Source organism: Hippichthys cyanospilos, chromosome 17 (genome assembly GCF_059441005.1).
Source record: "Hippichthys cyanospilos isolate Australia breed blue-spotted pipefish chromosome 17, RoL_Hcya_1.0, whole genome shotgun sequence".
NCBI classification, from domain to species: domain Eukaryota; kingdom Metazoa; phylum Chordata; class Actinopteri; order Syngnathiformes; family Syngnathidae; genus Hippichthys; species Hippichthys cyanospilos.
In genome coordinates this window covers 9,333,566-9,347,118 of record NC_142385.1, presented here as the reverse complement: position 1 = coordinate 9,347,118, position 13,553 = coordinate 9,333,566, and the positions used below count along the sequence as shown (strand labels likewise).

Sequence of the window (13,553 nt, the reverse complement as noted above, 5' to 3'; positions counted from 1 at the left end):
GTCAGTTCAACACAGAAATATGTCCGTCTACAAACAAACCACTTGTTTATTAGTGTCGCTATTTCCTCATTCTTATTTTTCCTTAACAATTCAAAAGTTTGATGTTTTTAGATAGAAAAATAAATTCAAACCAATATTTTTAGAAGTTTGTGAATAATCGACTACTTAAAAATCGCACAGATCACCATCAGGCTTCATCTGGTTCCTCCAATTCCACCGTTTCCAGTAAACCTCTAAAACAAAAGTAATGCGAGTTCCAGTATACAGGTGGCTTGTTGGGGGACGAGCCCACCACTTCCGGTTTGAGTGACGCGAAAGGATTGGCGCCACTTCCTTTCATGTCCATTTCCAATTCCAGCAGGATCTGCAGCGAGTAGGTCATTTCTGTCTCGCTGTGGGTAAAGAAGCAAGAAACGTCACGAAGAAGGATGGAAAAACTAGCATTGCAACTTCTCACCTCAGAGCGGTGAACAGAGAAGATATCTCATAATCCCTCAGGAGTAAAAGTGTTGGAAGCCAACCCTGCTCCAAACCCTGACTGGCGTCAAATCCTTAACAGGAAAAAACAAACAAAAGTAGAAGGTAGTGACCGATCATAACATTCTAACTCAGAACATGATCTCACCAGGATGGAATCCAACCACCAGGTCTGGTTTGGCTGCTTCCTCTTTCTCGACCACTTCCTCCCAGAATTGATGATAGAGACCTTTGTATGCGCTGATATAAACCCTCTGCCTTGGCCCAAAGGCTCTGAGCGGAGGCCTCATGATGGGCCCGTTCAGCAGCTCCGGTCCCACCATGACTATTTCTATCCCCTGGTGTCCGGGGAACATCTGATTGAGCTCGTCATAGTCCGTCAACTTTGCCCCGAGAGTCTCGCTTTGGCCTGCTCCCACCAGGTGGATGGTAAGTGGTTTGGAATAAGGGTCCAAACCGAAGAGCCTCATCCCCAAGGCGATGGTGAGAGGCCTGGAGAAGAACTCGCTGCATACCCTCCACAGGGACTGCTTCAGGTCTCCGTCTTCGGGCCGAGGTCTACCAGCGTCGCTCCACAAGGCTTTCATGTTCTCGCCGGTCAAAATAGGATGGAGGCGAGCGGTGAGATCACCCTGCATGGCCAGCCAGTCATCCCAGTTTTTAATCTCGGACTCGGGTTTTGACCTTTTGTCAGTTGGGAAGGGAAGATCTCCTGGCGGGCCATTGGAAAGAATCCAGTAGGTAAAATGGTTTCAGATAGTTAAAACAAAACAAAAAAGTAATGTTTACGTTTATTCTTTGTACATTTCAGAGTCTATAATTGAGAAAACATTTCTTACTTGCGCACCTTTGAACACCAGCCATTCCACCACCCTGTCAATGGCAGCCAGACGCAGCAGTGAACAGAACTTTTTGTGTTTGGACCAGTCGTTTTTTTGACACTCCTTGCAGCAGTAATATGCATTCAAACATCTGCAAAGGATCATAAATGTTGCAGTCTATAACAATTAGTATGAAATAAAAACTGCTTTTGGAATGGGGCACCCATTGTCTTGCTAACCTGTAAAAGAAGACTGAATAAATGCGATATTCGCTAATTACTAGCGAAAAAGCAAATATGACTGCAGTTTAATTCTATCTATTTAGCTAGCTAGCTAGCTAGCTAGATGGATGGATGAAGGAAGCTATCTAGCTAGCTAGCTTCCTTCCATCCATCCATTAGATTTTCTCGTTTACCTGGAGCAGCGTTTTAGGCTTTGCGGGTTTGACAGCTCATCTGAGCTCTTCTCACATCGTGCACACACTTTAAAAGACTCCTCCATTTTCTCAAACATCTCCTTTTGGCAGCGGAAAGCCATGGATTTTTCCGTTTGTGGGGGTGCTCTGGAAAGGGATAAATAATAATAATAATCGTAAAAATGTCAAACCAACAAGGACCTTTGTCTTCCCGTCTATAAGCTTTTACACATCTCGGTGTCGGCCATTTTGCTACTTGCTGTAGACCTAACAAGTTGCTCAGTGACAAAATGGCTGCCCCCAGATATATGGATAATAATTGTTAATTTATTCATATTAATATTAATCAAAATACTGTTTAGTCGAATGGGGGCACATCGAATGTATAATTGTCAAGACATTTCTTTGATGTCACTTTCCCTTTAAGTACCGTCGCAAAATTTTTGTATTTGGATACGACATAGTTACCATGTTCCATGGTTCCCACTCCTAGCATTAGCTATTTTTAGCATGGGCATGTGTTGTTGGGGAGGGTGGACAGATTCAACCATATGTCATTTAAAATGTCTTACAAAGATTTTCAAAGTCACAACATAAGCAAGAAAATAAGTGCAAATACATATTTCACAGAAATGTGGAAAGCAAAAAGCTTAAAGAATGTCTAAGAGGAGGGAAACAAAACTAGAAAAAAAAAAATGGATTTAAGCGTAGCTGGTTTGTAGGCCTAATCTTGCACGACACTCACTTGAGACTTTTAAAAATCAAGCAAAATTGAATGACCATTGAAAACGTACCTCGCACTTTCTGTCATCTTGAAGATTTGTTAGTTAGTGAGGGAAGTAAGCAGGCTCTTCTTCCACTTCCGACGCCTTGGAGTAGAACTTGAAAACACCTGTTATCATCCATCCAGTGTTTGACATTTATCTGTACATGCACACACACTCCAACAATTACAAATGTGCAATATGACGTGATAAATGAGCTAAATGAAACAAAAAAGTAAGAAGAACATAAAAACATTTATTATGGAGGTTGTTGGGAAATTATCTTTATTAATTCAGAAAAGACTCAACGTTTGTTTGAATAGACATTCGTAATATGACCGCTAGAGGTCAGTGTCGCATCGAGGATATTTATTGTTTCTGCACGGATTCTACAACACAATAGTCAATATTAACAAAGTTAATATGACGGACACTTACGGAGATGGTCGTTATTACATTGGGTTTACAAAATGATTGTTCGTTTAAAAGCCGAAGAGTGCTTTTTAAAAAAATTAAAAACGATTAGCAGAGGATGGTTTCGATCCATCGACCTCTGGGTTATGGGCCCAGCACGCTTCCGCTGCGCCACTCTGCTCTGTGGTCATAACGACGTTGTTTTGTAAATAAATAATGGTTATAACTTACAAATTGTTGATAAATTTATTCGTTAAAGACTGAAATCGATTTTTTTGGTCTAGTCCGACCTGAGGAAAAATAGTATAGGTTCAGCTACAATCGACACGGCCATGAAATCTTTGTAGTAGCGGTTGTTTTTTTTAATCAATAAAATTGATGCATTTCTACAAGCCTGACTTGAAAGGAAAACAAATTAAATCCCACAATACCGTGAAGCCGCAATAACCGAACCGCGATGTAGCGAAGGAACACTGTGTATTATACAACAACTGTATAGCATTGCGCACAATATGATTGAAAACTGTGATTGCATTGTTTACAGTCTTGATGATGTGGCAGGAATCTGGCTTTTCGTCATATTAACAGGTGAGAGGGGTGAAAAAGTATTCGATCCGCAGCGTGAAAAAGAAAGATTGTCCCAACTAAACAAGATCAGATTTAGTTGGCCTCCTCCAAGTCCTCCCGTGGCATCAGCCCTTGGAAAGCGATATAGTGCGAGTTACAATATACAGCGGGTTTGTTGGGACAGGCCTGCACCTGCTCTGGTTTTTGCGACGTGAACGGATTGGCCCCGCTCTCCTTGATGTCCATCTCCAATTCCAGAAGGATCTGCAACGAGTACTTCAGCTCCATGTCACTGCCGGAAAACAATGGAGAAGTTTTTACCTACACAGAAGAATTCCCTATAAAAATGACACTTTATTTTAACGTTTTGCTAAATATTTCTTGTAGCGATTATGACTGCGTGGGTGCAGGATTTTACAATGCAATTTAAAATCAAACTTCATAGGGCGAAGTTGAACATGGCACTAATTTATTCGAGATTTTCTCCTGTTGGAACGTAAACGTGACTGAGCCTTGATCAGGACTTGCACTGACAATAACTGTCGCTAGAGGGCAGCAGTGATTTTCAATTTAATGGATTTCTTGATAGAAGGTGTAGATTACGCTTCTCTTTCTTAAGTAAAGCTATTATTATTTGTCGTAGCAAAATACTGAGATGACTGACCTATACAGTGTGAAAAAGGAGGGGATGTTGTAGTCTCGGAGAAGCAGAAGGGTGGGGAGCCAACCCTCCACAAGTCCCTGGTTGGCGTGGAAACCTGCAAAGGAGCATTAATTAGGTCACGAAGAAGACTGTAACAATAATGAATGTCAAAATTAGCTTGATTCTTGCAAAAGATGTTTTTGTTCGCAGTATTCTCCCAAATATTTATTTATTTTTTTAGTTTCCAGGGCGCATCGTGGGGATTTACCAGATTTCATCCATCTCTTAAAACTGCCACAATCACCTTTCAATCTACATGATGCAAAAACGCTAAATAAAAGCACTTACTGCACAAATAATCGAGTTTTAATCATGATCACTATATTGGCTGCCATGATTAATTAAGTGGATCCACAGTGATATTAACATTTAAAAAGTCAGGCTTTTTTTTTAAAATTACATGTCAAATCAAGCGCTACCACCAGAAAGCAATGTTTCCTTAATTTGCTTGAAAAAAAGCCTCTTATTTTCTCACCCTAATATTTTATTTACCAGTGTGAAATGGTTTTGCGTTTCTCACCTGATTCCTAATATTTACAGTGCTGGCTGTTAATTGAGACCCATTTTGAAAAATCCAAAAATTGGAATGTGACCAAAAATGACACTTTGACTGCTAATTGATTAAAATCTTGCCTGTGCTTGGTTCTAAGCAGCCTTATTTTTTTAAATGAGTTTGCACCCATTATATATATATATATATATATATATATATATATATATATATATATATATATATATATATATATATATATATATATATATATATATATATATATATATATATGTACAGTTTATCCATATTATGTCATTGTTGTATGATTTACCAAAGTAAAATTTTACAGACAAATAGGGTTCATCACTTTCCAGCAGGTGCATATCCGCAACGACCTCCTGACACGTTTGACAAGCCAGAGCAAAAAAAATCTGGCTTGGATTTGCCGGATAATCCCGCATCCTCACATTAGCCGCCAGTTGTCACTTGAGCCCGGACGCTGATTTATTGGGCCGCGTGTGGTATGAAAAACCCGCCCTAAAATCAGGGCCTCTGGGCTCGGAGCCACGGTGGAAATGAAAGGCGTCGAATCCATCCACCCCTGCCGTAGCTGATCGATAGGCTCTTAAATTATTGGTGGATGCGGCCAAAAGAAAACTATGCACGGTGAGGAAATGCGAGCGGAGTCAGCTGAACAAATTCAGTTAAGCTGCAGCTGTTTCTGCTTGCCCCAGGTTAGCGCTTCTCATCAAGATAAAACATTAAACAAGGATTTAATGTGTGAACCCTCGGGGGAGATAAAGCGCACCCGCTGCATTCTGGCTATTAATTGCAATAATCGAGTGGCGCTAATGAGAATTTGGCCTTTATGCGGGATAAAGATTTAGATTAGCCCAAAGGAATATCTCTTTGAGATTCTTTGATACAATTTAAACTAATTAAACGGGAGTTCAGTGAGGTTTTGTACCTGGAGTGTGATAAGGCAAAAATATTTTTTAGAGTTGCATGTCATATCTGATGTTGAGTTTGCACTTGAAGAGCCTATTTTTATTTAGAGTGCTTTGTCTGGAAATATGACTCAGCCCAAATAATACAAAAAGCAAGGAATATTGTCAACAATTCTTACATAATCATTCCTGTCGGGGCAAAAATGTGGATGTCCAATTGAATTTTTTTTCTCTCCCACATATAAACACTATTGGTCCGTCTAAATGTCATCTATTGTTTTTTTTGTTTGTTTTTTTTATATAATTTCTTTTTTTTAGAAATGCTGTCATTTCTCTGCGGGAGCCGTGCAGCATTACACTGATTTGAGTGGAATGTAAAAATTGCTTTTGTATACAATAAAGTAAGCCTGCTTCTTTGCAAAGAAAAAAAAACTAAATAAAACTGGTCAAACAATATTTGCATGCACATATACTGATATATCTATAGCAATACACACACACACACATATATATATAATATATATATATATATATATATATATATATATATATATATATATATATATATATATATATATATATATATATATATATATACATATATATATATACACATATATATATATATACATATATATATATATATATACATATATATACATATATATATATATATATATATATATATATATATATAATATATATATATAATATATATATATATATATATATATATATATATATATATATATATATATATATATACTATATATATATATATATATATATAAAATATATATAATATATATATATATATATATATATATATATAATATATATAATATAAATATATATATATATATATATATATATATATATATATATATATATATATAATATATATAATATAAATATATATATATATATATATATATATATATATATATATATATATATATATATATATATATATATATATATATATATATATGTATATATATATATTTATTTATGTTTCAAAAAACAACTTTAGCCCAACTAGATTTTGTTGTCAAAAACGCAAAACGCAATGGGTAAGATAATAATTAGCATCATTATTTGCAGTATTGTAATACTTATATGTGAACAGAAAATTGATGCAACATAGAGACACACAATATCACTTTCCTGCATATATTCTTTGTCTTCTGCAAAACAGCAAATATTATAGCAGTTAATTTAAAGTTCGGCATTTTTAGATTTTTTTTTTTTCAGTGTAGCATTTCATTGAAAAATGAATCTTGTAATTTTTATCCACTTTTGACAAATGTTCTTTCTGTCTCTCAATACCCATTCCCTTGGTATTTATCTACTTTATCGCGCTATTTCGTTGCAAGCCAGCTGATTCCTGGCCAGCTTCTCTGGGCCAGTTTACTCACCACATGACGGATGTTATATATTTAGCACACGGTGATAACTGAGCCACGGGGGCTTGAAGGTCATGGTTGTGGACGGGTCAGGCTTTAACTGCTGCTTGGTGGGTTAAAGGGTCACACATCAGACTTGTGGTGCCATCTCATATAGGAGGTGTCAGTATATAGTGCCACTTTTATGAGCTGGCACTGCGTGGGGATCTATTGTGTTATTTTTCCAGCATATCGTTTACCATTCTTTTATGATAACAACAAAATGTTGAATCATAAAGGAAGTAGGCCCAAGTGGCTCGCTTAACGTTAAACCAACGTGCCCCTGTGTGAATCAGAAAAGGGAGGAACACATCTCCACCCTTTCAGGAGGTCAGCTAGCGGACGTTACGTTGGCAGCCAGTAAAAGTGTATTCCCAGCTGCTCCCATTAATCACCAACAATCTCCGATAAAAGCCAGGGGCTAATGAAGAGCAGTTCTAGCGAGTTAAACATCTCATTTGCTGGCTTCACTGAAAGATGGGAGAATAATTGGAAAGAAGATATTGTTTTTCACCTCTTCTATTTTTACCCAAGGTGAACATTTTTCTTATGTATGAATGAGTTAAACCATACAAGGATAGCTATGCCCTGAGATACAAGGGACGTTTTTTTGAGGATACAAGATCATTTTTGTTTGTTTGTTTGCTTGCTTGATTTTAAATAAAAAGATCTCTTATAGTATAAGTGATCTTTTTATCAAATTTAAAAATAAATCAGAATGCCATGTTGTGTATTCAAAACAACCAATTAGCTTAGCTTTAAAGTCTGCTTAGCTAAATGCTAATGCCAAAAGCAGCTATGTTGGGGTGCCCTTTACTCTTAAAAGATTATTGTAAAAAGTGAGAAAATTATGTAAATAGTAAATGTATGTAATTTATGTAAATAGTAAATAGCTAATGCTAATGGTAAATAGCTTTTATGTTTGAAGTGTTCCTATGAGTTTAGCGCCAATCCAAGTTGAAATTTATCGTCAAACTACAAATCAAACATAACTAAACAAATTGACACATTGTGTTTTAACAATAATGAACAAAAAGACTAATATTAGTGCTGTATCGATGATCTCATAGAGATGAGCTGTAAAGTCTCAATAAGTGTGTATACTTTATTCTTTTTCTTTTTTTAATTGAATGATGAGTTACCTACCAGGATGAAAACCAACCACCAGGTCTGGTTTGGCCGCTTCTCCTTTCTCAATCGCCTCCTCCCAAAATTGATGGTAGAGGCCCTTGTAGGCGCTGATGTAGACCCTCTTCTTGGGCCCAAAGGCCGTGAGAGGAGGCCTCATGATGGGACCCGCCACCACCTCCGGTCCCACCATGACCACCTCTATACCCTGATGTCCCGGGAACATGTTGTTGAGCTCGTCATAGTCCGTCAGCCTGGCTCCCATGGTCTCATTATGGGATGCCCCTGCTATGTGGATGCTAAGCGGTTTAGCGTAAGGGTCCAGCTTGTAGTGCCGCACGGCTGAGCCCACTGTGAGGACGCGGGAGAGGAACTCGCTCTGAACGCGCCACACGGACTGCCGCAGGTCGCCGTCGTCCGGCTTGGCTCTGCCGGCGTTCCTCCACAGTGTCTCCATGTTGGCGCACGTCAAAATGGCGTCCAGACGCGGTGTGAGGTGACTCTGCAGGGCAAGCCAGTCCTGCCAGCTTTTCACCTCAGCAGCTGACTTGGACCACTTCTCGGAAGGAAGCGGAAGGTCTCCTGTGAGGGTCAAGTAGTTTCCTTCTTGAACATGAAGCTCAAAAAATAAATGTCACAAAACTGTATTGAAAATGATTGATTTTCCATGCATGTATTGTAGATATGATTTTTTTTGTATCTCAGAGTGCTTGTCCGGTCTAAGATCCACTGAAGCAGTGGTTCTCAATATTTTTTTAATGATGTACTCATTGGCCTGCACAAAAAAGAAAAAAAATTAAAATCTTCAATATTTGTATAATTCATTAAACTTTGGAACTATTCTAATTTTTGATTCATCTGTCATAAAATCGTGTCCGTAATGACAACGTGCATCCATATAAAACTTAATGAAATAAAGGCCTCACATGCTTCATGTTCTAATTCATTTGCTCTTAATTTGAAAAGAAAGCTGTACTGTTCCTGACAATGTATTAAAAATTGAAAATGAAATTAGATTTGCTGAAACCATGTGAAAAAATGTGTGCATCACTCACCGGCGAAGGTCAACCACTCCACCAGCCTGTCGATGGCCACCAGACGCAGCGTCTTGCAGAACTTTTTATGCTGTGGCCAATTCTTTACCTGACAGTCTTTGGAGCAGTAGTACACGTTTAAACACCTGTAACAGTCCCATAGGACAGAGGAAACGGCTCTTTGTGAGAATCTGAAATACTTCAATATGAGCCATGATCCCTGAATAAAATTAATTTTAATAATATAAGTACAATACAAAAATGAATTGGGGGTATTAAAAAAAAATACATGCAAATGTTCTTGCATGAGCTTGGCCATTCAGCCGTTTTAAAAATGAAATATGAGCACCTGTGAATAAATGCGGGCCTTGGTTAGGACTATTGCTCAAAATAAGTGCAAAACAATACCCTGGAATCTGTAAGCTAAGCGAGGCGTGTCAGAAAATCCCATAAGGCTGCTTTGCATGACATACACAATATATAGCGCCGCATACATAAAACTAATAGCAGCATGAACCAACGTGAATGTTTTTTACGTGTCAGGAAATAAACCCCGTCCTTGAAACAAAACGAACACGGCGGTGATGTAATACTTTGAAGGTCCTCACATTTTACATCACATTTGCCCCGCTACTCTTTTGGCACACACTCAGCGTACTAAATCCATCAAAAGAAGCTTATTAGTGTGGCTCAAAAGAATTTGGGTTATACTTTTGTAACTTTAAAAATGTGACGGGAATAAAAATTCAAATCAAGCTGAAAACTCTGGAATGTCGATGCGTTATTGCAGTTGATGGACAAGGTATTTTTATTGCATGTTGGTGTATCAGCTGCTATCAATAATTACCAGTAAGAGAGGCAGAAGCAGCTGAGAATTTTTAGTGCGAGAGTAGGGGGTGATTACGGGCTAGTATAAAGACCAATACCGTTGGGGGAGCTTTTCTAATTAGCAGCAGGGATTGAATTCCCAACTGGAAAAAAATAAAGGTAAAAAAAAAAATAGACAACAAACAACACAAGCGGTGCTTGTACATTAAAGCAACCATATGAAATACGGTCAACTCACCCAATTTGTAGAGGATTAGGAAATAGTGCCCAAATTGGTAAAATACACAAATAAGACAGCAACCCCTTTTTGAAAACATCCAACATGACAACATAGTACATCACATTTAGCTCTTTAGCGTATACTTAAATTTGTGTGAGTATAAAATAACACAAGACCCTGAGGAGTCATGTTATCATTGACGCGAGCATTAAAGTGACATGCAAGTACACCATCATTATTGGCCACTAAAAACGGTGAAAAGGGATTACAAGCTGCTTATTAGCTTCCTAGGGTACAATAAATTTCATCTGACGAATACAATTCTGAAAACAAATGTTAGCGTTGAAGCTGGCTGGTTCGTCAACATCGCTGAGTATTAGTATGTACTGATCAGTCAGTAATTATTAGCTTTTAAATGTGCGATGGAGTTTTTATGAGTAGTACACAGGGCTTGATACAAAACAATAGCATTTTTGCTAGTCCTAAAAACACCTCGCTAGTATGCCAAGATAAAGTATTCATTATCATATATTATTACTTAGTGTGATCTGAAAACTAAAGTTAGCATTGATGCTTAAGCTAATGTAACAAGGGAGGTGTCATTGCTGGTCCACCATCAATATTTGCTAATAAAAGGGTTAAAAGGATTTCTTGACACTTTCCACTAATGTTAGCATTGAAGCTAGCGCAACTTGAGAGGTGTCTTGGTTGGTTTGTCACCATTACAGTATGCAAAAAAAGTACGAGATCATTATGTACTTGTTAGCTTCTAAAAGGAAAATTATTGTTTTAATTGAGTCGTACACAGGGCTCAAACCGAAACATTAGCAATGTTGCTAGGGCTAACAACACGTGGCTTGCACCGCATGATAAAGTACTCATTATCAAAAGTAATAAAAGGAATACAAGTTGTATGGGTGGTACAAACAAATCTGAAAAGTAAAGTTAGCAATGATTGTTAAGTTAATGTAACAAGAGAGGTGCCATTGTTGATCCACAAATATTATTAGCTGCTAAAAAGAGTTAGCTAACGCAACATGAGCGATGTTTTGGTTGGTTTGTCAACCTTATAGCATGCAAAATAGGTACAGTACTTCGGGATCACGAGGTATTTATTCGTTTCTTAAAGTTTCTTAAAGTACAATAAAGTTTTTATCGAGTAGCACACAGGGCGCGAAACAAAACATTAGCATTATCGCTAGAGCTGAAAACACGAGACGTGCCCTGGCTAGTATGTCATGATAATCACATTATATTATGAGCTACTTAGTTTGTAATAAAATTTGTATGGGTAGCACAAACAAATCTGAGATGTAAACTTAGCATTGATGCTTGAGCTAATATGACTGGCTAGTAACGTCATGATAATGGTTACTACTAGGTACTCATTATCATATTCTATTTTGAGCCACCTAGCATGTCATAAAGTTTGTATGAGCAGTACAAATAAATGTTACTGTTAGCATTGAAGCTTAAGCTAACGTAACACAAGCGGCGTCCTAGCTGCTGATCACTGCTTGCTTATGTCTGCCAAACAAATCTGTCATCACAATGAATTTGACGCTACCACATTTTGTTGTTTTAAATCAATGTCATAAAAAGTAGACTGCAGTATATTATGGGATGTTTTGACATTGGAGGCATCTGTAAATGTGTTTTATGAGCCGCGGAGTTCCATGACGATGATTCACAGTCAGAAGGTCTTAGTTATATTTACGCCTGGATATCTTCCATGTTTTCTTCACTGTGGTGCCAAAATCGAAGAATCTGGCAAATACTGATATGAATCTTTCATGTTAGAAATGGAGAGTTCAACTGCTGATGTCGTTCATTAGGCCACGCCCCTTAGATATACACAGTGCTACAGCAGATTCTGTATTTATAGAAATAATAGCAGGTTATTTATTTATGTTCCATATTTTTTTATTGCATTTGTATCTGATGAATGGCATTTTTCCCTCTGGAATATATAAATGGCATTTTAAAATTAATTCATTTTCATTTGATATGGGACTCACTTGACACAGCGCTTCAGAGTGTTTCCATCGCTGAGATGTTCAGGAAGTTTGTTGCAGCCGGTGCAGAATTTGAAGGTCTCCTCCATCTTCTGGAACATTTCCTTGTAGTTGCGGAAGGTGATTCCTTTGGCTTTTCCCTCAAGGGCAGCCCTAAGCCACAATTTTCCCATGAGAAGGAGGAATATGTCATTTAAAAAAAAAAAGTCTAAGGAGGAATATGTCATTAAAAAAAAAAAAATTCTACCTGTACTGTCCGTAGTCATTCAAGTTGAGCTTGTCCAGGATCACCTTGGAGAGACCCGGGACGTTGGAGTCCAGCGAGTAGAAACCAGACTGGTCTGAGAAGACGCTGTTGGTGCCTGGCGTGCAAGACTGGGGGATCGCTGGGATCTGGGATGCCATTATTGGAAACCTTCCAAATAGAAAAGTGAAAAAATAATAAGGAGGAATGATAAATAAACAACATGGCAATATTATCGGTAATATTAATAAAATGGTACTTTGTGATGAATACAATGTACACAAAAGTATCCCTCTAATTTGCATATGCATACATAATATAGTGTATTAAAGAGGGTTAGGCTATTATATATATATATATATATATATATATATATATATATATATATATATATATATATATATATATATATATATATATATATATATATAGAGCTTCTTTTCTAGCTGATCTTTAAAATGAAAACCGTTTAATGCACATTTTGAGTTATGCAGTGCTACAGAGGCTGGCTTTGCCCGCAGCATAAAGCACAGTCACGACTCATCTAATTAAGACGCACCATATCAACAGAGAAGCAGTCCTTGCACTATTTAACCCGGCCTTATCGCATTTTCAGCTGTCCGGTTGGAGATACGCCAAAGCACCGGAGAAAGATTTTAGTCGTCATACCTCGTGGTTGCAGCCAATTTCTTCTTGCTTTTTCTTCTTGAGTTCAGGATTGCAGTGATTGACAGCTCCTCATGTGGGTGTCATCCTCTCATGTACCCCTGGAGGGTCTAAAGTGGGAGTGGAGATGACGTGGGGAGGGAGAGTGGGCTTGGGAGAGAGGAAAGCGGCACAGAATATTTTTAAAAGGAACGATCGAACAAATATGGGGAGTGTTATTTATTTTTTGTTGCCACTTTCCATTACGTAAAAGTGCTCTTACAGCATTTTGTTGCAGAAGAGCTGTGTTGAGGAGCTTCAAGTGCTTGGTCACCGTCTTGTAGCATTAGTGCCAAGTGAATATGTTGAAGTGAGTTGAGGAGCTTCGCGCAA

The 13,553-nt window shown here is 37.7% G+C and overlaps 2 protein-coding genes and 1 non-coding gene across 3 annotated transcripts; all 3 read right to left on the bottom strand.

Annotated features, from left to right (window-relative positions):
- Positions 1-26: 26 nt before the first annotated feature.
- Positions 27-2,626, bottom strand: LOC148409500 (putative protein MSS51 homolog, mitochondrial). The gene is made up of 6 exons (XM_088439708.1): positions 2,508-2,626; positions 1,714-1,860; positions 1,325-1,449; positions 626-1,189; positions 458-551; positions 27-392 (listed from the first exon to the last, which is right to left on the bottom strand). The coding sequence occupies exons 1-6, from the start codon at positions 2,522-2,524 to the stop codon at positions 188-190; spliced, it is 1,152 nt and encodes a 383-aa protein (XP_088295834.1). The 5' UTR covers positions 2,525-2,626; the 3' UTR covers positions 27-187.
- A 212-nt stretch (positions 2,627-2,838) lies between these two features.
- LOC148409498 (putative protein MSS51 homolog, mitochondrial) lies at positions 2,839-13,542 on the bottom strand. Its single transcript, XM_088439351.1, has 8 exons — positions 13,444-13,542; positions 13,185-13,331; positions 12,519-12,686; positions 12,275-12,424; positions 9,230-9,354; positions 8,193-8,756; positions 4,123-4,216; positions 2,839-3,750 (listed from the first exon to the last, which is right to left on the bottom strand). The coding sequence occupies exons 3-8, from the start codon at positions 12,674-12,676 to the stop codon at positions 3,552-3,554; spliced, it is 1,290 nt and encodes a 429-aa protein (XP_088295477.1). The 5' UTR covers positions 12,677-12,686; positions 13,185-13,331; positions 13,444-13,542; the 3' UTR covers positions 2,839-3,551.
- trnam-cau (transfer RNA methionine (anticodon CAU)) lies at positions 3,001-3,072 on the bottom strand. Its single transcript has one exon. It is a non-coding gene; the product is annotated as a tRNA-Met (tRNA).
- Positions 13,543-13,553: the final 11 nt, after the last annotated feature.